Below are 25,745 nucleotides of genomic sequence, written 5' to 3'. Positions count from 1 at the left end.
TTGACACTGCTGGTCTTCGGTTGCCGGGGTGGTTTGCAGCAGAATATGTACGGTGAGTCCTGTGATATACGGCACAGTACAGGCAGTACCTGGGAGAGGCCGGCTGGAACACAGAGGGATGGGGACAGGTGACAATGGGAGGCCAGTGCTGGGACAGAGAGGCATGCGTACCTCGGACACCTTTGGAGCGTGTGCGGTGACCCCGCTCTTCTGCATCCACCTCCATCTGGGGAAGTGAGCAGCATGCAATCAGTGTCCTTCCCACACACACACACACACACACACACACCCTCTCTCTCCCAAACCCACACCCAGGAAAACCAGCCCATTTGACATGAGTTCTTTTCACCTTGCCAGCTATATTAAGGTCTAACATTACACTCAATCTGATGACCCGACTCAAGAGAGGAAAAACTTGACACTATATTCATGAGGGGGATGTATACCTTGACAAATGTGAAAAGACATTCTTAGGGTAAATGTTACCATGTAGTGTTTGACTAATGCAATGACCATTTGATGAATCAACTTATTATTGTTTTCTGAGGTTAAACTCTCACTGAAAAATCCATCCATCTGTCTTCTGAGCATTTATCCTGACTGTGGTGCACCTTGGATGAGATGTCAGTCCATCTGAGGGCACACATACACACTATGAGTAACTGAGAGATGCAGTTACCTTAGCCACAGTAGCAGGTAAATTAAATAAACCCTATTTTTTAAATGCTAAATTAAATAAACCTTAGTGGGAAGGCTCTGCTAATGAAGATACCATACTCTAAACGTATGAATATGACTAAAATATGAGCATGTACATTCACTGGCTGTTCTGTCAACAAGCAGTGTCTAATACAAGTTCCTAATATATAAATATTCAATTTATATTATTAGTAGACTGAAGTACAAAAGTTAGACATGCTAATGAAGTTCTCCAGACATGTTTATCCACCCAAGAAGGTCGACGGAGAAAAAAAAATTCAAAAGTCTAAATTGATTGTCAGATTTATTATTTTTTTAATGAATTAAATGAGTGTGCCCAAAGTCACAAAACGGCAGGGGCTTAAGCGAACACCGATGCGGGGGTTCATGTATGTAAATGCAGGGCACCTGTTCATTCGAGTGTAAGGTGACCGTCTGCTGGTTATCAGAGACCTAGGCTTTGCTCGGTCTCTGCCATTATCCAAAGCTGTTGTGAACAACAACGACGGCAGTCCTGAATTTCAAAAGTATCATCATTAGGTTAGTATTCCCCCGGTAGAAGAGGCACCCACTAGAGAGAGCCCATTGTTTCAGACTGAATTCAAAGCCGCCCCCCCCCCCCCCAACGGCGTATCCAATCTTTTGTGTCCTGACGCATTTTCCCCAGGAGCGTGAAATTGTATAAGCCCCCAGACCCCAGACTGTTTCTGCACTTAGTATCGTTACAGACATGCAGAATCCCCGCAATGGTTTACCCATTATGCACTGCAGGATGCGTGTCAAGTTGGTACAGGATGTTAAAAAAAGAAAAAACAGAACCTAAAAAAAAAACACAATTGGATCCATATGTGACAGGATTAAATAAATCAAGTTAAGGGAAAGTTTAGAAAAAAATCATATTTACAGGGAACTTAGACTAATTGGCTATATATACATATACATTATAAATATATATATGTGTGTGTGTGTGTGTGTGTATAAATAAGTATACAGTATTTATTTGTATATTGTAATTTCAGTTCTCCAAGCTATACCTATTCAGTATCTCTAGTATCTGTTCAGTACCTCCAAGCAAACAGCACACACTATCATATTGTTTCTGCAGAACAAGCAGGTTACTTGGTGCCACATGTGAGTCACCGTGCTGGTGATCGTACTGAAAGGGCCGTCGACCTCTTTGACGTTGACCCTCTCAACGAGATGGCAGGACAAATAAACCGGGGAGTAATCAGAGAAAATCAGAGAAAAGCAGAAAATCGGAGTTACCCATTTAAAGGGTGTTATGTACAGGTGCTTACGAGTCACGCAATTAAGAGATCATGGTATTAAAAGCTGGGGAAATAGTGTCGGGAATCAGGGCTCCGCGCTCCTGCCAGTGGCACCTATGAGTTGAAAAACTTGAATCCTCAAGACTTTGGATTGAGCAGCAATTTGCACAGTAGATCTACGCACCGTTGTACAAATCTATTATATCTTTAAGACATATATCATAGTGACTAGACTGGAAAAGCATGGCTCCACACTTGTGACTCCTGCAGTCTCACTCTCAGCTGTTTCTTCGTGGACGGTGACGTACTGTGCAATCTTGCCTTTGGTGGCTTTCAAGCTGAGGAAGATGATATTAAGTAGACCGAAACTCACCCTGGAGAAGCCCGCCTCTCCCTGTTCAGCCCCTGCCCCGCTGACATGGTTTTTACAAGGTGATCTTGGAAAAGCGAGCAGCTCTATGATGTGCAAGCTGAAATTAGCAGCATTGGTAGGAAGAGGTTCTTTAAATCAAGCTGAGAAGCGTAGCTTGATGCTTACAAGGCTGCTTCACATATTATCTTTGGCTGAGAGTCCACTGGAGAGACTGACTGCCCTCATAGTGTTACAGGAGGTCAGGTTGTGGTGAGACACCATTATGTCCTGCCCTTTAAGCTAAGGCTTCTATATCTCATTAAGCTCATTCAGGAAATCATTCGATTGGCTTTGATCGATTTACTGGGAAACGGCTCAAAAACTGAAATATTGTAAGCCACAACGTAGAAGGCAGCAAAATTTGTTCCTTTAATTTTTGTGCGTAATCTACAAAACTAGTTCGGGATGAAGGTTCTGCATGGCAACAAGTATATCATAAATTAGTAGACGGATAAATAAATAAATAAATAACCCCCAGCCCACGTTCCGTCAACAACAGAAATAACGATAATAATTATTTAATAATTATTCGAAATCATTTTTCGCCCAATACATTAGTCAGAAACACTGCTGTTGCCACGGCAACAAGTGGATGCCGCGAGAAGCGTTGGCGAGCAGTCAGTCACGAAGGGCCTTCTTCGCGGAGAACCACGGAAGGGAGCGGAGCTGCCTCACGCCCACTCACCTGCCATATGTCTGAGTGCACTTGTCACCGCTCAGATGGACCATGAAGCCATTGTCACCCCACCCCCACCCTCTATTCATTCTTACTTTAACCAAAATGGTTGTTTTGGAATAAATTTAATTATAGCATCGCAAGGTTTCTCTCATAAATCTTCTTAGCCAGGAAGGGATCTGACATGATTTAAAATTTTTTAGGAGGGGGTCAGGGGGTTGGTGGTGGTTTAAATTCTGTGCCATAATCATGGGGAAACTAGGCTTGATCGAGATTTTGACCCCTAAAATAGGCGATCCTAACGAAGTAGCTTAATTACGTTATTTTGAGGATATTGCGCTCAAACAGTCTGTAATTCCATTTCGGCTTTGTTTGCACATGTGCAGGTCTGTGCGGCTCTCATTAGCATGGAGATGAGAACGCAAACGTGTCAGTAGTTAAACACGTCAGCCCGAAACCGAATCACGTCGCCATACACGTAAACTCCGGGGACCTCGGAATCTAGTCCTGGTGGGTTTCGTTAGTTTTTTCCCGTTTTTTTTCCACAGAGGAAGAGACCGAGGAGACAGCGGTGTCAGCCATGAAGGCATCGTTATCTCTTCCCTTGGTGTCACCTTGAAACTTCAGGAGAGAATATCACAGAGCATATGGCTCCCCTGATAATGAACACAAACTGGTAGCTCCGTCGGTATGGAGCCGCACGCTGGAGAGGGGGACAGCACATCCGAGTCGCAGGGAGGTGTTAAGCTATAACTTTTGTTTTTTCGTGGGGAGAGGTCATCACGAAAGGGCAGGACGAGTGTGGCAGAACACGGCAGGGCACAGGAAACACACAGGCTGCTAAATGAAACAGGGATTCATATCCTGTCAAAGTTGGGAGCCCAATAAGGCTTCCTGTTTGGGGGAGGAAAGACACAAAGGAAGTTTGGCTTCGTATCGCTTTCTGTCTGCTCATTGCTCTTAGCCTAGCTGGCTCATTTTAGCCAAAGCTAATAAGGGCCAGCTGAGCATTCCACATGGGGCTGTAGATGGTGAGGTAGCAACCGCAGAACAGCCCTCACTAGGCTTGCTGGGGGAGGGAATGGGAGAAAATACTCCAAAGTCAACAGGATTGCTGTCGGAGCTGAGAAATGAATTGTGTGAGATGTACCTGAGGTTACGTGGTGGCGGCTGTGACTCGTGTTTCTCCCAAACCCTTTGTCTCTACTCCTTTTCCTCGGTCTGCAGTGGAAGCCGTACTCCAGAGCAAACTCCTCAGAACTTCTCACCAACCTTTAGTTACTAAAGAAAAAAAAAAACACATAAATCGTTACCCAAAAGGAATATAAAAGCATTTCCCCATCATGTAACCGTTGGTTACCATTATGGTTATCGTTATTATCGTTGACCGTTTCTTTCATGTGCAGTTTTATGTTTACGGAAAGCATTAAAACCAATTTCAGTCATATTGGGATTTTTTTTATTCCATCACATGCCTCAAACATACCTCTCCCAGTCAGTCTTATAAACCAAACAAATAGTTCATTTAATTTCATTTCCAGACTATATATATATACACATATATATACACACACACACACACACATATATATATATATATATATATATATATATATACATATATATTTTTTTTAATTGCAGCATTGCATTTTGTCTTTGCTCTCTGTCGGCTGCCGAGCCTCTCACCCGCTGATCCTAATTAAAAGCGGTGTTCGTAGATGACAGACGCAGTGTTAATGGGCCGGCAGTCAAGTGTGTCGGAGAATGGGGGCCCCTCGGGGCTCCGCCAGATTGCTTAAGTTATAATCAGGGCCGTACCACAGCCGCAGGAAGGCTATTGTTACCGTAAATTTCCAAATATCTAGCCACCGACTTTCCTTTCCTGCTGCAGTAAAACCCCTAATAGTCAGTCCTGTGCCGTCTCACTGCTCCAAATCGAATGCAACCATCATACGTGTGTGTATCTACTGCAGGTCTTGTATTTCATCGTTGTTTATTTTTTAAATACATTTTCTCAGGATTATGCTGCAATAAATGTGTTCATTTTATGTAAAACATGTAATATGGGCTATACTCAAATCAGAGAACTTGCTCAACACATCACTTCTTCGTTCTACAGTGAAAGACTCCACAAATAATTTTCCCAGTGATTTTCCAGAGGAAAGATTTTAGTTATCGTTATATAAAGATATTAGATCCTTTTATTATTATTATTATTATTATCATTATTATTATTAATAATAATATTGTTATTATGGCAGAGAATGGAGAGACTCACATTAAACACTGATACAATAAATTTGAAGAGAAACACCCTCAGCTCCTGCACAGTACCAGCTACACTCTCTCTCGTCTGACGTTCAGCCTCCCCAGCCCCCCCGCCCACCTCTCTCAGGCCAGGACTGCTCCTAAGACCCAGCCACACACCGACTGTGATGCGGCCTCGGAGATCCTACAGAACACGCCTGATGCCGGCGCACCCAGGAGAGGCAGCGTGATGAGCTCACCACCGGCACTGCTATTCTGAGGATGTTCGCGAGCGCGCGGGGGTGGGGGTGGGGGGGGTCCTCATTTCCTAAACTGCGGCGATTTGTTCTGTGCTGCCCTCAAACCCGCACAGGACTCTCGGCCGTGCTGAGGGAGATGCCTTTGTAGCATTTCCGGCATTTTGCATGGTCTTCTTCTTTCATCAAGGAAGAAACCCCTAAACAGAACCAGCACCTATAAAGCTGCCCACCACAGACACTATAAGCGATACCATGGCACACAGGATGATCCACACTTTCCGCTCCCTTGAAGCCCTCTTCTCCTTGTTACCTCTGGAATCCCAGACGAAGGCCCTGAAAGCCGGCGTACCCGACACGGCGGTAGGAAGGACGCCGTGCCGCTGTTCCTTTCGTCCTTTCCTCCCCTTGTCCTCAGATACTCGGCTATAATAATGCTGGTGCAGTGCAATGTGACAGTATCTGCCGGCTCCTGGTCAGCCGGGCAAACTAATGCAGACCACCGTACCCCATACATTACAACTGTAGTGCATATAAGTGAATGCACGTCCTTTGTACTTTTCCTGATTGTTATGGAATGCCAAAATGCCAAATTACTGCCCTGTAAGACATAAAGGACAGACATTTGGTAGGATTTTTAAGTAAAATGAAGAACTTCACATTCATGCTTTATATATGTCATGCATATTTCTCTATTCTCTATATAGTAGCATTTTTAATTGTACTGGTTAATGCATGATGTTGCATCTATCTATCTATCTATCTATCTATCTATCTATCTATCTATCTATCTATCTATCTATCTATCTATCTATCTATCTATGTTAATGGACACCTCTCTCTCTGAGATACACCCTCGCAGAATTTCAAAATAACCCAGCTTGACATCCGTTGCACATCAGCAGGAGTAGGAAACGACCTGCCCCCATTTCAGTGCCACTTCCCCAAAGCCTACTTGTGACAGGGTTTTCCCACCTCCCACAAGGATCGGCCCCTGAGAGCGGCCTGTAGAGAGACGCCTGGACCCCCCCAAGACTGCAGCTCGCTCACCTGGGGGACACCAGTCCCGTGAGTGAATGATAGGAAGGACCACGCCTGCTCCCGGTCTGTGCGTCGGCGGCAGCAGCGCCTTAAAGGGGAATTCCACCCCGAAATGATATGGCCAAACTCCAGCCCACGCTTTCCCAGGAAACCGCACCGAAGCACAGCACTGCCTTTAATGGGCTTTTCATGTTAACCTGCATCCTTTTTCCTACACAAAGAAATACTGAATCAAACGAAACATAGTGAGCAGCCGGGAACGGGGCTTTGCGAATCGTCAGGCAGGCCCTCCACGTCCACGCAGCCTGTACCTGTCACCTCTCTGCGTGGTTCTAATCCCAGACAGACAGAGCCCCTCCTTCCCCTCGAGCCCGCAGAAAAATACCAGCACTCTCATCCCAGTTCCTTTCCTGCGCAGCCGAGATTTATTTTTAGGCAGATAGATAAAATCCTCGGGAAAGTATCAGAAGCGGGGCCTGTATTTCACTGCTCCCACACGCCTTCCAGCATGAGGTGGGGACATGAAATGGGGGTGGCTGTAGGGATGAACTTTTGGATGCCCCCCCCCCCCCCCCCCACACCGTGATCGAGGCTTTGGCAGTGCTACTTATTTGTAGGGTGCTGAAGGCTATGGTACAGAAATCGGGTCTCCAGTCTCAAGGCCTGCCCACCCCTACCCCCCCCCCCACACCACATTAGTCATCTCCTACATCAGCAGCCTGAGTTCCATTATAATTGTACAGCCTCCACCATGCTTATGCCAGGCCTGCCGCCCCCACATGGACGCCGCGAATGCCCGCTTCACGTCGGCATTGCGGCTGGCTGCACCCCTCCAGACGCCAGTCGATATCCCCCTCACCCCTGATCCCTGATCCATCCATGAAATCTCCCCTGTTTTCACACCATCGATTAAATGTTCCCCTTCATCTGACCCGTCCACGCCCCCCTCCGAACAATGTGGCCAGTCCATCTCTCCTCTGTTAAGCGCGTCTTTCCCTGACTGCTCCATTTGCGGGCGAGATGGGATGGAGAATCCAAATGTGACAAGGGTGCTGTGCAGTCGCACAGAATGTCCCGCGATCCCCCCGAGGTGGAGAGTGTGCGCTGAGCCTCTCGCAGGCTTGCCCGCTGGTAGGAGGGATTAGCTTGTGTAGGCGAGGTCCACATTGTGCTGACGCACGATTCGGAGTTTTCCTTCTGTGGCATTCAGGGACACCTGAGAGGACGTTCGGGAAATTGTCGTTCATTATTGTCCCTCCACCCACTCGCATCTCATGTAATGTGCTAACTCACCACTTCAGAACTAGCATTGTCAAATAATCGCTAGAAAAGACAGACAGACAGACAGATCACCACCTGTCTATATCTAAATATATAGCAAACAAAAAGAAAAAAATGTGAAGCTATGGAATGTTTAATTGTCCCACAATGGCCTTTTCGGTAAATGCGTCATATACAGTATGAGAAACCTTGTAAGTCCCTGTGTGGCATCTAGCGATACATCTGTGTGCCGTTTGGACTGCATGGTGGGACAAGTACTTCTTGCAAAAAGAAAGTCTCCTGTCGCAGTTCTAGAGGCTGCTTTGTTTTTTTGCAATTATATCCATGATTTTTAAAGAATTGTTGTCTCCTAGGTAACAATCCCGAAGATGGGCAGTGATGACTGGTAATTGCATTGTGATATAAATACTTCTCAAATTAAACATAGAACAAAATGCATTTCGAAAGCAAGAGTTGTGGCGGCAAAGAAATGCAGCAAATACTGTAAGCTGAGCCACTTCGCTGGTGGAAATCATTATATTTAAATTTATATAACGCTTCCAACAAGGGCCATTGTCACAAAGTGTAGATTTCATTGAAGCGACAATGGAGTGTGACATCAAACGGCCCTGATGCAATGCCACCAAGCCACTTTGCCACTTAATCAGCTGACTTATGCAATACTTGATAAAGGCTTTATTACATTAGCAAAAAGTTCAATCTTTCTTCCTACACACTAATGCATAGTGAGCACACTGATGAGAAAAATACCAGGTGCTCTCACAGTGCCCCCAGTCATAGGTTAAAAATAAAACGGAACAGATCCCAATTATGACTACACTGTCCCTATGTACCTCTGTCCACTGCTTTCAGTTACTTAAGCTGTTTAAGTGTTTCTCCATCCAATAAAGCCACACTGTCAAATATTTATGGAAAACAAGAACTCTTGCAAGCGGTGAGAGGAGATTCTTATCTCAGTTGTATGTATAAGAAATTTAATGGCGGAAGCGATTCCAGCTCCCTCCCACAGCTATTTTAATCAGTCATTACACTTCGTTGGGGATTCATGGCTCTAAAATCACAGCTTCAGAGCCTCATCAGCAGCGAGCAGCATGGCGGCTGATTATAATTGCATCCATTTTCCGGGAGCTCATCTGCATGCGTAAATCCAAGGTTAAAAGCATGGCGTGTTTGTGGCGCTCTCTCCGTGGAACCCACGCTGCCCCGCGTTCCAGCATGTGTGCGATTTAAGGCCCGACGTGGGAGCCTGGGGTGGGGTGGAGCCTCATTACTCATCAGCTCCTGTGTGACTCTGCAAATACATCATTTTAAAAATGCAGCCGTTTCAATCGGGCTCCGATTAGTGACCAAATAATCAAATATATGTATTTCTTTTATAATAAAGCGAAATGAAGGGGCATGCAACAAAGGCAGGAGCAGCTTAGTTCCGCTAACGGCACGGGAATAACAGCACAACTAGAAGCAAATCTCCTGATGTTAGGCAGGTAGTTAGTACCAGAGGGCCCAGTAAAAACAAGGGCAGCTTTACAGGGCAGGGAAACTGTATCGAGTGATTAAAACACGTTGGGCCCTAATGAAGGCAGCGGCTCATGGCAATGTCAGTGGCAATTAATTATTAATCAGTGACTCTTTGAAGATTGGGAAAAAAAGTTCTGGATGAGTTAAAGTCGCAAAGGAACTTTGGCTCTCACTTTAATGCCCTTTTCGGTTTCACCTGTCTGTCTCCAAACACCAGGAAGGGGTCCCATTTCACTGCCTCTCCACAGATATGGCGTCCAAACACAATAACTTTAATTTAGATGCAACATAGCAAGATTTAATGGCTATTTTATAGTTTAAAGTTCTCTCTGTACACACGTTGTGAAGCACGAATCCTTCTGACCCTCGCAGAAACGAGCTTGGAGTTTGGAGGACAGTCACATGTCTGCTGTTTCAGCGTCACTGTGTGTGTTTGTGCCTGTAAACGTCACACTGCCTCCTGGTTGACTCACTGGGCTGAAACAGGAAAAGCTGGGAGTCCTCGGTTGAGTGGTTTGACTGAGACTGCGGTTAGGTTGCGAATAAAATGCCACATCTTCTCATGGACGCCACTGAGCTTCATGGACACTCGCTTGGTGATTTTAATGAAGACTAAGAGTCACCTGTCCTCAGGCCATCTCGTTCACGTGTGAAGCCAGTCAGTGACACAGCATCGATAGAAGCTCCGGTCCCGGTGGGCGACGCTTTTGAGGCTCTGATATATATCACACCCACCCCCTTTCCACCTCCTCATTGGCTGCACAGCCGGAGCCAAGAGGAGGAACAGACCAATCAGGCTAAAGTGAAGCAACACTCAGCACCGAGGGGTGTCAAATTTTGGTGCCTCATTGCTCCAAAATCTCACCCTGAGCCATTAGGGAAAAAGAAAAACTGTGTGATATGAAGGCGTTGTGAAACCAAAAAGAACACATTAAAAAAAACAAAGAACAAGAAAAGTTCTCTTCACGAGGGGAGCACGTCACGCATCTGACAGCAGTGACGATGACACAGGGGCATGTGAATGGACTGCGGATCAGGCTCAGCATGCATGTCAACACCTGTCCTCAAGATAAGCAGCATGTCATCCCTGACCACTTGCAAAGCTATGGACACAGTCTTCTACCTACCAGATCCACCTGGGCTAATATTCATGAAGCTTCCCACAGTTACTCCTGACATTAAAACAGCTCATGAGTAAAAAAAGGAAACAGTATACTGCAGATTAGCAGGTAGAAGGTAACATCAACACATATAATGCTGATTTTAGGCAGATGTTAAGAGTAATACTTACAGTAAGCCTTTCTTTATTAGTAGAACTTTTTCATGACCTGTGAGGTGGTAAATTAGCTTCTTTTACCATTATAGTCTTTCTTTCCTTCTTAATATTGCCATAGCAACGCTGAAAACGCGACAGGACGTTATACCACTGCTACACATGAGAACACAGGTTGGTTTTTATTGTATTCTCATACCTTGGAATAGAACAATTGCATTAAAACTATTTGCTAAGCTAATTGCTCATAGGTACAATCTTTTAATTACATCTATCTGCAGTTACATGAAATATATTTGTCTTAAATTAATATGCCACTTACATATAAACACAAATTAATATAACTTTCGCTTCAAATGACTTGATCACCTGGATATATTCCATTAATAGGCATATATAAATATAACACAGAGGCCGTACCACATAACACTGCAGCAATACAATATAAATAATATAAGGATTTCCAGCTGATGACGCTGAATTGACAGAGAGGGAACACGGTAGCTTTACTGTACTTGCCTTCCTAAACCTCCATCTGTCTCCCCTGATCAGTTTAGGAGGTTTAATACAGTCTGCAGAAAGCAGACCAGTGCTCAGGGAGGCACTTTTTGAATACTGGGCTTGTACTATAATGGGGCAATAGTATAAGCAGCATATCAACACGTATTCCGACAAATGAGTCATGTGCTACGTAGCTAAACGGCCTCAGACTACGCACCAGTGAGACTAACAGTTGTTTTCATTCTGTCTGTTATGGCCACTTCAGAGCACTTAAAGAGCTGAAGTACTCAAAGGAAGAAAGCACATTTCATTAATATTTTTTAATGTGTTTCAGCTTATCTTGATGCCAAGATGCTCTATAATGGCATTTAGCAGGCAAAAAATATTGTACTTGGAATTCAAAGTGGCACAAAGATCAATGAGTTCATTGTTTGCCGTCCACCTGGTTCATTTCCGACAGGAAAATGTGTGCCACTTGTAAACATATTCAGCGAAACTGCACAGATTGACATAACATGACCTAATGGGGTATTAGGCGTGATTGGCAGGTAACTTGAGAGGTGTATAAAGGGGTGGGGTCACAGGGCACTGGCCCCAGCTGAAAGTTGGCTGGCTCACTCCCTTGTCACTCACCAATTCAAAACATCATTGGTTATGATAAGGTTGGCCGCACTATATGAATTATGGCCACCCCCTGTGGCCCCCACCTTAAAATATCCTAGCGTTGCCTCCCTCTGACGTACCGGCCTGTGGCTCAACTCATCGTCTTAATGCACACGAAGAGGAAGAGCAGCCATTACATCCACACTCGTGGTATAAATCAGCCCAGCTCGGTGTTCTGTCCTGTGCTCATCTGAACCACAGCACAACAGAAAATGCTGGGCGGCAAAGTAAAATGAGGTCAGTACCACAGTGGGGACACAAACTTTTTTTTTTTTTGTTTTTTTCACCTCCACATAAACCCAGAGTCTCAATAATAAATGCGGGGGTACTTAGATAAAGGATACTCAGGGTAACAGACAGGTGCCTGTGGCAGTACTGCTGGGGTGTGTAACACATGTGGATGCCCCAGTTCTTAGGCCATTTCTGCACCTGCTAGACCATCCCTGTCCATCAGATCCACAGCAACACACAAAGGGGTGTCTGTCCATTTTTGGCTTACCAATGACATTAAAGTCCATCTCAGCACATAGCTGTTGTAGATACTTCATTCACCAAAAAAAAAAACGCTATAGTTCGAACATTGACAACAGCATATTAAGTATGGTCTTTTAAGAAGGTGAGTTCCATCGTATTTATCCAATTCTTCGAAAAAATGTAAAACATGGCATTCAAAAATAAAATATTAAGCATAAAACAATAGACTAAACAAAACATTATCACTGATAAAATACCAGCCTATAATTTGTCAGAAAACAGAATGATCCCTAATTCATAACTAGACAATTAAAACTAAGAAAAAACATGCACAGTTTGGTAATAATCTATGTGAAAAACACCTTATTACTGTGAATACGTACTTGATGAAGACCTTGCGAGATGTTCATGGAAGACACATGACTATTTATTGAAAGCACTTGCAGGCTGAATGTGGTTTGAATGTGATGCAATAAATGTGATGCATTTTTCAGAATCAACGTCTCGTTAACACAGCAAAGGAATTTTGGGTAACATCGAATTTTTTCTAATGTACTGAGCTACTCTACAGGTGAGATGGACAGTCATTTATTTATTGCGCTAACATACAAGTTGCATGTAAACGCCCACACATACTAGCCTATAAATGGGTAGCATTAGTCATAACCTTAGTCGTAGCCTGTGAAACACGTGGAGCGATTTTCACTGAGGCATTCGGGGCACATTCTGAACAGACAAGCAGTTTTGTCCGGGAGTTCTGCATAAAAGGTTTGTATTCACATTATTTTCCCATATTCTGTTTAAGATGGTGCAACATGACAATAAAAGTGAAGGTGTATGTATTACTTTAAACATTTTATTACCATCATTAAAGAATAATTCAATAAGCAATTTGCTAAATGGTTTACCAACATTAAATAATATAGATTTCCAAATTTTCCATTCTTATATAGCATGATCATTAGATTACAATTCTCTATTAGACTTATCCTGCAGTACAGGATCTCCGCTGGGAGGGAGCCTTTTCCAGGCAGCATAGAGAACGTGACAGAGGAGATTGCTGGATGAAATGTAACTTCGTAGTACACACACTCTATAGACAATTTAGAGATATCAGTTAGCTTGACTGGTGTTCAGACTGTGGGAGTTAACTTGAGAGAACCACACACACACAAACACATTGTTCGTATTCATATCTTTGTGATTTGCATTTTTAGTTTTTTGATTGCAGTTATTGATTTTTAGAAAATTTAGGAAACCGTTCCCTCATATGGTAAAAAAATTTGGTATTCATCACATTGTGGGGACATTTGGTCCTCACAAGGTAAGGCATATCTGGCCCACACACACACACACACACACACACACACACACATGGGTCCTGGATAACAACCCCTAACCCCGCAGGTGTGAGGCAACAGGGCATCACCTTGCGGTCCCCTGGTAAACTTATCGTTCATGGCCTTTCATAATCACATACCCAAAACTTAGGATCTCCATAATAATATCCACAATATTTGACTTTATCTGTCAAAATATAAGAAGTTCTCTTTGGCAAACTGATGAGATCACTCCTCGATCGTTATATTCTAACTACTCGAAAATTCCTGATGTCCAGTAGCTTGTCATTTATGTAACTTACTTTTTAAATGCAATGCATGAACTATATATCAGAGAGATAAATATTCTCAAACGAGGACACAATGGGAGGCTGGGATGAAGAACGAGCTGAAAACTCAGGGCGTTGGCAGCCATTGGGCAATGATTTCAGCCGTGAGCGCTGCATTCTGGGACATGAATGGAGTAATTATATTTTTAACACGACCGGTAATAAGTACTAAACTGTCTCTGTTCAGTCAGCATCTTCCTGAAGTTCTGCATCGTTACTGAATTGTTAAACACTTGTTGCCGTCTGAACGTTCACCATCCATCTGCTTTTAAATATTGGGTTACAGATGCTGTATAAATTGGATGTTGGACCTCTGTATTTTCACGTTTGTGAAATGTCATAAAACATGACCGTAGATACATGCATACAACATGTACTGACACGACGACATATTACATCCAGAGTAATTATGTCTCTGACAAGGTTCGAGACTGGAAATGCATTATTCATTGCGTACCACTGCAATGCAATTGATTTCCATAACTCCTCTTAACCCTGTAAATAATATTACCGTTCAAGATATGCACAACTGTTGTCTTCGCAGTGCTGCCATCTGTGCTGATCAGTTTAGGAGACCAAACCAAGTACCTGTTTCCCACACCTTCTGCTAATCATGCTTTATGAAATCTGACCCTGGGAAAGTCATGATACTCACTCCAGAGCCACATAGAGCGGCAGCGTTTACACCACTCAAACTACGCTTTTTTGGGGCGGGCCCCCAACCTTTGGGCGCCCCCTGTAGGCCACAGTCACTAACACTAAATATTAAATAAACATGTTCCTCATTTATTAGATACTGAAGCCGCGTGTTCAGTTAACCAGCTAGCTGGCTATAATCCTTCGACTCTATTAGCTATCTATTTATTCATCTGAGAATAAATCTGAGAGAGGGTGGGGGTTTGGTCCCCAATGTGACTTTTTGAGTGGGGGGTTCAGAGGCAGCAAAACTGCCGCTGGCTGTATATAGCTTTTCACAGCCCAGTTTTCATTGAGTTGATGCAGTGTGTGACAAAAATGCCATAACGTTCTCTTCAACCGTTCTGTAGCTACTTAAGGCACCTCAGTAGGATTCCTGAGTTTCTGTCCTATTCCTGCCACTGTTAATGTGTCACTCTGCCAGTGGTGGGTCTGGCGATACATTTACGCCAAAATTGAATTTGCAGAATCAATAAAGATCAGCGACTTGCCGCTGTTGGCCTTTGGCTCCTTCTGCACAGTTCATTACTTACATTATCATTGATATTTTTTTAAATCTAAAGCTGTTTACAAATTCAATTTATCCATATATACAGCTGACGTTTATTGAAGAAATTTAAATAATAGTCATTCTCCCTCTAGAATTGTTCTAGGCAAAAGCATATTTATGCATGTTCCCTGAAAGATATGACCCCATGGCGCTGTTCTTTAAGACTTCAGGGTTGTTCTCTGAGTCAAGGGTCTTTATTTTTTAGGAATGGAAAAAGAGACCAAAATCAAGATTTGGAGACCGTAATCAAAGACCAATATCAAGATTCGGAGACCAAAATCATTTTCATTCGGAGACCAAAAATCTCTAGATTCTAGCCAGGGAATCTTTATAAAGAATTACAACCATATTATAAATAAATAAATAATGTTGACGGAAAACTTCATCAATTAATTGCCTGAAGAAGCTTCATAAATTGATATACTTTGACATAAATGTCCAGAAAGAATGAACTTCAGTGCAATGCACCATATAGTTTTGTGTTTCACACATATGATAGTTTTTCATAATTGCAATTCTGTGTGTTATTTGGTAATATTTTGTTAATTAATAATATCGTTAATCTTTCCTTGTGTCTTTGTCCGGATTCCTCTCCCAAGTCTACCAGGTCTGTGTAGTTTGAGCAGACATAAAGCATGATTAGCAGACATCTTGGGAACAAGTCAGTGACCACTAAAGATCAACCTGCTCTCATAATTTTGATGATGGCCGTCTGTTATGGACATGTGACTTTCACACACTATCCTCTGTGGTCTGTTTGTCACAGTGTAAGACTTGCTGATGAATGTTCCCCAGCCTGGTAACACCAGAGGGCGAGAGAACGCCTTTGTCTTGACAGTTTTGCACAATATAAAAATTAAATTAATGCAAAACATGACTGATTTTTAATTGAGCTGCTGGAAGCGAGTATTTTGGCTCAGTTTTATGTGCACACGCTTTCCTTGCCTGTGACATGCTTCCCATGCAAATTGCATGCACCCTAACAGAGGGGTAACCACAAACCCTCCAATAAATTCACACCCTAGTCTGAACAACATTTACATGTTTATTAGGTGTGGAGTCAAGCGTATTTTTTCAGCTAAAACCACCACATAAGGTGCTCGCTGCTGTCCTGTGTTGACCAGAATCGGTGCGCTATGTAAACTCCATATCCTAAAAGCTCATACATGGATCCACCATATTTTCATTCATTTGGTAAATCCTAGGGCATGTGTCTGCTCTCTGTTAAGATGCACCACAGCTTCAGGACTTCTGACATCCCTGAGATACGATGGGCACACCCCTACACTAGGGAGATGGCCGCTTCGATTGGCAGCCCTGGTTGGCGTCAGCTCCGTGAGTGAACCCAGGTTTATTCGTCGCTCACGATTGACATGCCAGGTCATAGGAGCCGTAAATATCTTGCTTTTCATGCCTGTGGTGGACAGACTGACCCGACAGCGATGTCGGAAGAGCCCCCCGCAACGATAGGCTCTTTGTTTCGTTGGCGTCACAAGCTTCTGACCTGTAGAATTCCATGTCGAGCAGCTGGTCACACCTCTACCATTTCCAAAATAGCCCCGCCCTGAAAAGATCTCTAGAATTGCTGCCTATCATTATTACCATCCCCACCAATTTTTAATTAACTCCCTCAGAGTGTTCTACAAATAATTCATCCATAATATTAAAAACTCAAGCTTTAAGGAATCTAATGCAATGAAAATTAGTAGAAAAAGGTAAACTGCTAAAATCGCTTCATTTGTCTAGCATCCAAACCATTTAAATGAAAATTGTTTAGTTCAATAAAAAGCAATGGGATCAGGGAACTGTTTTAATAACACTGATTTTCATAAAGCATGGCTTCTCCAGAGAAAGCAGAGCAATTTTGTGAAGACTATTGTGCAGAATTTTTAATCTGATTATATATCTATATAGAAACGATTTACTTCATATATTCATAACAGTCTTGTAGGATGTTTTTCCCCCTCAATTACTTCCCGAGTTTTTTAAAGCTTGTATGGCAATAAATGTGTTATATATCCACTAGCTGCTTTTAAAAGCGTTTTAAAATCAGTTCTGGTTAAGCATTCATGCCTGTTCACATGTCCTGTTTACGCTATATTTTTAAACTGCCGGACTACCCTGAGCATTTTCAGAGAATTTCAGATCCAATACATAATTTGTAAAATATATGATAATAGTCAACATTTCTGGTCCCGATGTGAGTAAAACCAGAATGAAAATGGCCATTGCTTGGCGGACCAGTAAGTTCTCTTTGTGCCAGACGCAGCTACCACTGGGATGTGACTGGCGACATGTTACCCTAGAAACTTCCACTGCTCTCAGTGTCTGTGCTGCCTGTTGTCGCCACACTCCAAGCCTCCGACAGGAATTCTGCTGTCTGCAACCCAGGTCCCAGAACGTAATCGCAGTCCTGCACCAGATGAGTTATCTGCCATCCCCTCACCCTCACCCCCCACAAGTAAAGCATAGATTTTCCGCTTATTGTTTTGGCAATAATGCATGAAACATGCTTTGTTCACAAATAACGTCACAGCTGATGGTTGTTGTGAGGCATGATGAAAAGCAAACAAGACAAACACAATCATCCATATTATAATTAACCAAGAACTAGGGTTGGGTGGTCATGTCAGGAAGTTTGAGCTTTTGTCAGTCGATGTCTTTGAACACAACATTCTTAGTGCTGTGCGGAAACAAGCACAGCGTTCATTCGGTCTTCTGCATGTTGTGTTTTCACACAAATCACAATCAAATCATGTAAACAGACACAGAAACAGTGAAAAGATAAACGAACCCCAAACACGCAGTAAACAGATGCAGGCACACAGCTTATCAGTACCTGCAGCCCTGGGGAGTTACGCATTTAACCCCGGAGCCAAACGGCTCCCCATCTGTACAAGATCTGACTTCCTGTAAATTTCAAGCAACACTTTCATTCATATTCTACGTCATAGAAGATGAGGAATAAGCACACTTAAATGCATAGTAATATATATATATTTTTTCAAAATTATAAAGTTTAAAGTTCTTGCAGGATTGTGTTACATTGAAGAAACATGGGTAGTTTCAGACGAAAAAGACACACATCTTTGTCAAGATGAAGTACAGGGCATGGCAAACAGTCACTGAACATCAAAATCACACAATCCCTTGTGCTTGTTTCCTATGTGCCCATTGTGAACTTCACACTTTGGTCTATGGTTGGCCGGTAGGCCAGATGCCTAAGATAAGCCGAACGGTATAACTGTGAACGGCAATGACGTCCACAGAGGAGGAAAGGAAGACCTGAGCAAGAAAGGAAGTGAAGCATGTGCAGCGAGGTGAGAGAAGAAAGGCTGCTAAAGGTGTCAGCTAACCTCAGAGGAGTGTAACAAAACAACAGGGCCAGCAACATCCCCAACACGGACGCGATTTAGCACTCCTGTGTTCATCCACGTCAAGTTTCAAGTTGAGCCTTAAATCAAAGAGGCAAACTGCAAGAAGAAGTTGCAGACTTTGTTAAGATGCCCCTTGATCTCAGGCAGGTTGCGAGCCGCCTGTCTCAGAGAGACAGCTGCCCGCTCAGGTGAAGTGGGAGGCTTTTCTCGGCTTCGACGTGACGACGCGGCTCACGTCGCACCCCTTTCCGTTGCATCGTCACGAACCGACCCGTGTCTCCCCAAAACGATGAGGCAGTCCAGCCTCCCACTCCTGTCGGCTTTAAGACACAACGCTGCCCCCCCTGGACAAAGGTGGCAGGGGGCGTATCCGGACAGCGGCTTGCCGAAGGGGACGAGGGCGAACTGAGGGAAGGATCGGCATCAGGTCTAGTCCGGCCACACTCGATCAGAACTCAGGGCTCTCGACTATCTGACGAGAAACTGCCACCCTAAAGCCAGACACAAGTGTTGAATATATTTCCTCTGATAGAGCGATGGAGGCACCGCCACAGCCTGAAATAAGCTGCAGCTCTCAAATGTGTAAAGTAGGTTGCACTCTAACACACGGCAATGTGATGGAATGCAAAAACAGGCGAGACGGAGCGTAATCCCGGCTGCCGCTCCTCATCGCAGCCGAGCGCACTCACACCTACAAGCCAGAGCAGAACAAAGGAAAGCTCTCCTTTACCTTAACATCCTCACCGCGAGCGAAACGACCAGCCATGGAAACCTACTGAAATGCTGGGACTTCAACCTCCTCTCTGCATCTTCTCCGCTAGTGTCTGAAAGTCTGCCACCAGCTTTTCTCTCTCTCCCTCTCTCTCTCTCTCTCTCTCTCTCACTCGCGCCCTCGCTCTCTTTCTCTGGTACAGACGGGAGAGAAAGCAAGAGAGAGAGAGAGAGAGCGAGAGAGAGAGAGAGAGAAGGTGGGGATGCGGCTGCTGCTGGGGAGGGACGAGGGCTGCAGGCAGGCGGGGGCACAACAGCCAGGGTCTGCATGTGCAGAATGTGTGAGAGAGAGAGGGAAGGAGGGAGGGAGGGAGAGACAGTGAGGGAGAGATAGAAAGAGCAGAGGAGGAGGGAAACTGTAGCAGGGCAGAAGCGGAGTATCTGACTTACTGCTGGGCCGTCTGCCCAACTGTCCATGGGGTCTGGGCCATGCTGCCAAAGCTTCACTTTGGCTCTGCTCAGAAGGCGATGAGACCCGATAGAAGCCCCATGTTTGCTCCTCTCTTTCTCTGTCTCACTTTGCTGCAGATTTGCAGCCCCAGACACCTTTACCTCACTGCACCCTGGGTGGGAGGCTGCCAGGGATCTGAAGAGTGCTGTGTGTGTGTGTGTGTGTGTGTGTGTGTGTGGGTAGGGGGGGGGGGGTTACCAACACCTCCAGCCTTGGTGAACGTGCCCCAGTAACCGTGCCCATCTTGGGCAAAGAGCCCCTCAACCCCTCACTCCAAGACGTAGTGGGATACCGGTTCAGATGTGCAGAGGACACGAGACCTGTGTTATACAGCCTTATTTATCTGAAACGGATATGTGCTTCTGTGCGATTAAAAACATCCTCAGAAATGTCAAGTTCAGACTATATGACATTGAAAGAAATCCATTAAGAGGAATAGCCATTTTAAGTTCAAATTTGGAGGGAGAACCAGAAAAGTGTTAATATTTGATGTTTTTTTGACAGGTGCACTTACAACAAGTAATGTATTTACCTCTGTTATTCAAGAATAAAATATTACAATGAAAGACAACAGGTCTGTTAAGAGATGTACTTTACCTTTACTGAAACCAGTATAGAATTGATTGTGTGATGCTCTTTGGAAATTAGAATGAGGATTTCCAGTTTTTTAGTCAACCTGGAGAGGAAAATATGAGAGATAATTAAATAATTACCATCACACAATACATGAGCATGTGTTTAATTATGAGATGCGGTTTTCCCTATGCTATTTTAATAGACTTACCCTTACAGCAGTCATGCAGGCCAGTCAGAGTAATTGCCAGTATTCGTGGACAGCGCCTGGTGCTGAAATGTGAAGATGGAGAACTTGAAAGAAAATGGTTATTAACTGAAGCAGACAGATGATAGAGGAGCGACTGAGGGAGACTAGCTGGGAGAGGACAGGCTGAGGGACTGAAGGGGACCGGCTGGGAGAGGACAGACTGGAGAGACTGAAGGGGACCAGCTGGGAGAGGACAGACTGGAGAGACTGAAGGGGACCAGCTGGGAGAGGACAGGCTGAGGGACTGAAGGAGCCCAGCTGGGAGAGGACAGACTGGATAGACTGAAGGGGACCAGCTGGGAGAGGACAGGCTAAGGGACTGAAGGAGCCCGGCTGGGAGAGGACAGACTGGATAGACTGAAGGAGCCCGGCTGGGAGAGGACAGACTGGATAGACTGAAGGGGACAAGCTGGAAAAGGACAGACTGAGGGACTGAAGGGGACCAGCTGGGAGAGGACAGGCTGAGGGACTGAAGGGGACCGACTGGGAGAGGACAGACTGGAGGGACTGAAGGGGACCAGCTGGGAGAGGACAGACTGAGGACTGAGGGGGACCAGCTGGAAGAGGACAGGCTGAGGGACTGAAGGGGACCAGCTGGGAGAGGACAGGCTGAGGGACTGAAGGGGACCGACTGGGAGAGGACAGACTGGAGGGACTGAAGGGGACCAGCTGGGAGAGGACAGGCTTAGGGACTGAAGGGGACCAGCTGGGAGAGGACAGGCTTAGGGACTGAAGGGGACCAGCTGGGAGAGGACAGGCTGAGGACTGAGGGGGACCAGCTGGGAGAGGACAGGCTGAGGGACTGAAGGAGCCCGACTGGGAGAGGACAGGCTGAGGACTGAGGGGGACCAGCTGGGAGAGGACAGGCTGAGGGACTGAAGGAGCCCGGCTGGGAGAGGACAGACTGAGGGACTGAAGGGGACCAGCTGGGAGAGGACAGACTGGAGAGACCGAAGGGGACCAGCTGGGAGAGGACAGGCTGAGGGACTGAAGGGGACCAGCTGGGAGAGGACAGGCTGAGGGACTGAAGGGGACCGACTGGGAGAGGACAGACTGGAGGGACTGAAGGGAACCAGCTGGGAGAGGACAGGCTGAGGGACTGAAGCGGACCAGCTGGGAGAGGACAGGCTGAGGGACTGAAGGGGACCGGCTGGGAGAGGACAGGCTGAGGGACTGAAGGGGACCAGCTGGGAGAGGACAGACTGGAGAGACCGAAGGGGACCAGCTGGGAGAGGACAGGCTGAGGGACTGAAGGGGACCAGTTGGGAGAGGACAGGCTGAGGACTGAGGGGGACCAGCTGGGAGAGGACCGGCTGGAGGGACTGAAGGGGACCGGCTGGGAGAGGACAGGCTGAGGACTGAGGGGGACCAGCTGGGAGAGGACAGGCTGAGGGACTGAAGGAGCCCGACTGGGAGAGGACAGGCTGAGGGACTGAAGCGGACCAGCTGGGAGAGGACAGGCTGAGGGACTGAAGGAGCCCGGCTGGGAGAGGACAGACTGAGGGACTGAAGGGGACCAGCTGGGAGAGGACAGACTGGAGAGACCGAAGGGGACCAGCTGGGAGAGGACAGGCTGAGGGACTGAAGGGGACCAGCTGGGAGAGGACAGGCTGAGGGACTGAAGGGGACCGACTGGGAGAGGACAGACTGGAGGGACTGAAGGGAACCAGCTGGGAGAGGACAGGCTGAGGGACTGAAGCGGACCAGCTGGGAGAGGACAGGCTGAGGGACTGAAGGGGACCGGCTGGGAGAGGACAGGCTGAGGGACTGAAGGGGACCAGCTGGGAGAGGACAGACTGGAGAGACCGAAGGGGACCAGCTGGGAGAGGACAGGCTGAGGGACTGAAGGGGACCAGTTGGGAGAGGACAGGCTGAGGACTGAGGGGGACCAGCTGGGAGAGGACCGGCTGGAGGGACTGAAGGGGACCGGCTGGGAGAGGACAGGCTGAGGGACTGAAGCGGACCGGCTAGGAGAGGACAGGCTGAGGGACTGAAGGGGACCGGCTGGGAGAGGACAGGCTGAGGGACTGAAGGAGCCTGGCTGGAAGAGGACAGGCTGAGGGACTGAAGGAGCCCGGCTAGGAGAGGACAGACTGGAGAGACCGAAGGGGACCAGCTGGGAGAGGACAGGCTGAGGGACTGAAAGGGACCAGCTGGGAGAGGACAGACTGGAGAGACCGAAGGGGATCAGCTGGAAGAAGACAGGCTGAGGACTGAGGGAGACCAGCTGGGAGAGGACAGGCTGGAGGGATTGAAGAGGACCAGCTGGGAGAGGACAGGCTGAGGACTGAGGGAGACCAGCTGGGAGAGGACAGGCTGGAGGGATTGAAGGGGACCGGCTGGGAGAGGACAGGCTGAGGACTGAGGGGGACCAGCTGGGAGAGGACAGGCTGAGGGACTATAGCTTACAGGTTGTGAGAGGACAGCCTGATGGTATTCAGTGGCGGGAAACATTGTGATTCACTATCGGCCTCTTTTTGATGAGACAGGAAAAGACTCACAAAGGTATAAAATTACACCATTGTTGCTTCCGCGACCTTCTTTGTCAGCTCCTCCATTTTACAGAACAATTGTTATGTTTCTTCTTTTTCTCTGAAAAAAAAAGGATGCAAAGATGCGGATAAAGAGCAGAGGGGGGTTTAAAATGTGAGAAGCAAAACAAAAAAAAAAAAAAAGCAAACGGTGAGGGAGAAGCTGCAGAGTTATTTTTGTTGTTTTATTTCCCTGCTATGATGCGATAAAAGCTGCAGGCCGGATTGGTCTGCAGCCTCACGCCCGTAGACCTGAAGTGTACATAAGCAGTTGGCTGCAAATCCCCGCATAATCACGTTAATGAGATTAATTGGCGAATTAGCAGCAGTCAAATGCCAGAGTGGTGGGGGAAATCAGAGCGAGGGTAATTAATGTTTGGGAAAATTGGCTAAATAACTCCTGTTGGGGGAGGAAAAAGGACAGGATGTGTGCACTCTCCTCGGGCCCGGACTGCTCAGAACCCTCACTGGCGAAAGCTAGTAAAGTCCAGGAAAGTAGGTCAGTGTGAAGCGCGCTGCCGTTCCCCCCATACGCGCGCAGCTGGCAGCCAGACCCGGCGAGACCCGGCGAGTCGGCGCCTTCTTTGTTCCTGAACCCTCCCCACCCCCCGCAGCCCCATTCACATGAAAGCTCTGCTCCCCAGTGGGGAATTTTTTCGGGGTGGCTCCTTTGTTTTCCGTAGCTTTGTGACAAAGTCGCGTTTAGCGGGCATAAACAGCACGTGTGACGGCGGGGTATCGTAAATAATAAGAGACTCGGGTACCCAGTGGGGGGGGACGAGGTGGCGAATAGCATCGCAGCTGGGGGCAGATGCGGGGAGAGGGGCGTCAACGGGGATGGGGGGGTGGGTTCTGTGAAGGTATGTCTCCAGCTCTAGAGAGAATGGCCAGTAGGTGTTAGGATCCGCACAGCGCACGCTCTCCCCACGTGTCTGTGCCCCCCCCCCCCCCATCACGACTCTCCAATACCCAAAAAACATGACCCTCAGTTTCACCAGATTAAAACCCCATCACTTATCGGCGATGCAAATGAGTGGGAATTCATTTTGGCCAACAGATGGTTTAGCAGATAACCGCGATGGAGGAGGAAGCCGGGGAAGGGAACATCCCTCTTACGGTGGCCATGGCAACCGGGAGCCGAGCGCTATCGGCGTAGAGTGTGGCGCGCGGCGGGGCTGTCGGCCCTGTCAATCAGAGCCGCGCCGCAGAGACGGCGGCGCTGCCAAGCGTATTCATCGCCCTGCTGCGTCTTTACCTGCATGTGTACCGTAAGGGGAGGGGGTTCACTGTGCTGTTTCTCTGTCCTGCTGTAATGCGTGTCAGACTTGTCCTGGACAAATATAATCTGCAGTCAGAGATTTGTTTCCAGTGCAAGGGCACCAGTGCGGCAGCATTCCTCTCAAACCCCCTTCTCCTGCCCATGTCACAGAAGTACCTCTCATCATGGACCTTCCATCCATCCCTCTAAACCTCCATGCATTTTCTGTAACCGTTTGTCCTATTCAGGGCTGCTGGGGGAGTCCATCCCAGAAGCTATGGGGGCGAGGCAGAGAATAACACAGGGAGGGACACCATCCCATCACAGTCATGGACCCTCCATGCTAGCTTTATTATGTTTAAATAAAATAAAACGATTATCATGAACTGGTATCTAAACCGTGTAGCGTTTGCAATCTTCAGGAACACAAAGCGGAGTATTAAACTGGCAAGAAGCGGCCATAACAACAAATTGGTCAAAGAGCGGAGTGCAAATGGAGTAACTATTGATCACAATCAGAGGGAAAAGAGACAGAACAATAGTACAGGGAGACATTAATGGATGATACAGCCGATGGCGGCTCGTCCGGCCCTGTCTGAGCTAATATCGGCTCAGCGTGGCATCTGAGAGGAGAGGGAGTGCCAGGCAGAGTCCCTCCTGCCGTGCGTGGGGCTCAATGGAGAGGCACGGAATAGCCCGGAAAAGCCCGCCCCCAAATTAACAGTCCCCCCCGCCCTCCGCACACACACCCCTAGTCTGTAATTAAATTTCATACATCAATGATGAGCAACCTGAGAATTTGACAACGCGCAGAGGAACAGTGCGTCGGAGGAACAGCGTGCATGTGCGAATGTGTGTGCGCTTATCTATGCATGTGTGTGTGTGTGTGTGTGTGTGTGTGTGTGTGTGTTGATGCTCTGCCCTGTTCCCTGATGAAATGAGTTTGAAGGCTGGGGTGGCGTGACCTACTTTAGTCGTTCACGTAAATATCTCCACTGACTCCAAGGAAAATTTAAAATAAAAACGACGCCAGCGTTTCCAGCACGAATCTCAGGGGGGCGTCAGCGTGGAAATTCTCCTCGTCGGCAACTGATAGGCAGTAGGGTTAACACAACCTCAAAGAGATGGTACACGATCTTCCCATGCGACATGACCACAGGCATACATGTGTGTGTCATAACTGGTGGTCTGGGTTAACGAGAGCTGAAAGCCAGACATGTAAACAGTGTAAAATGGGGTAAATTTTCTGTTTCTTGCCAGGACTGGCACGGGCTGTTCATCTGGCATTGCTTGGTGTCACACACAGGTG

General features: G+C 46.5%; 1 protein-coding gene across 1 annotated transcript in view; it reads right to left on the bottom strand.

Moving 5' to 3' along the window:
- Window positions 1-19,473, bottom strand: part of myt1la (myelin transcription factor 1-like, a) — a 68,112-nt gene extending 48,639 nt beyond the window's left edge. The window contains 3 exon segments of the mRNA XM_048986405.1: window positions 172-226; window positions 4,206-4,336; window positions 19,333-19,473. Coding sequence (XP_048842362.1) covers window positions 172-226 — 55 coding nt within the window. The 5' untranslated portion in view covers window positions 4,206-4,336; window positions 19,333-19,473.
- Between the last annotated feature and the right edge of the window lie 6,272 nt (window positions 19,474-25,745).

The sequence above is a fragment of the Brienomyrus brachyistius genome, chromosome 19 (genome assembly GCF_023856365.1).
Source record: "Brienomyrus brachyistius isolate T26 chromosome 19, BBRACH_0.4, whole genome shotgun sequence".
NCBI classification, from domain to species: domain Eukaryota; kingdom Metazoa; phylum Chordata; class Actinopteri; order Osteoglossiformes; family Mormyridae; genus Brienomyrus; species Brienomyrus brachyistius.
The sequence above is the reverse complement of the archived record's forward strand: the minus strand, read 5'-3'. Positions and strand labels throughout refer to the sequence as shown.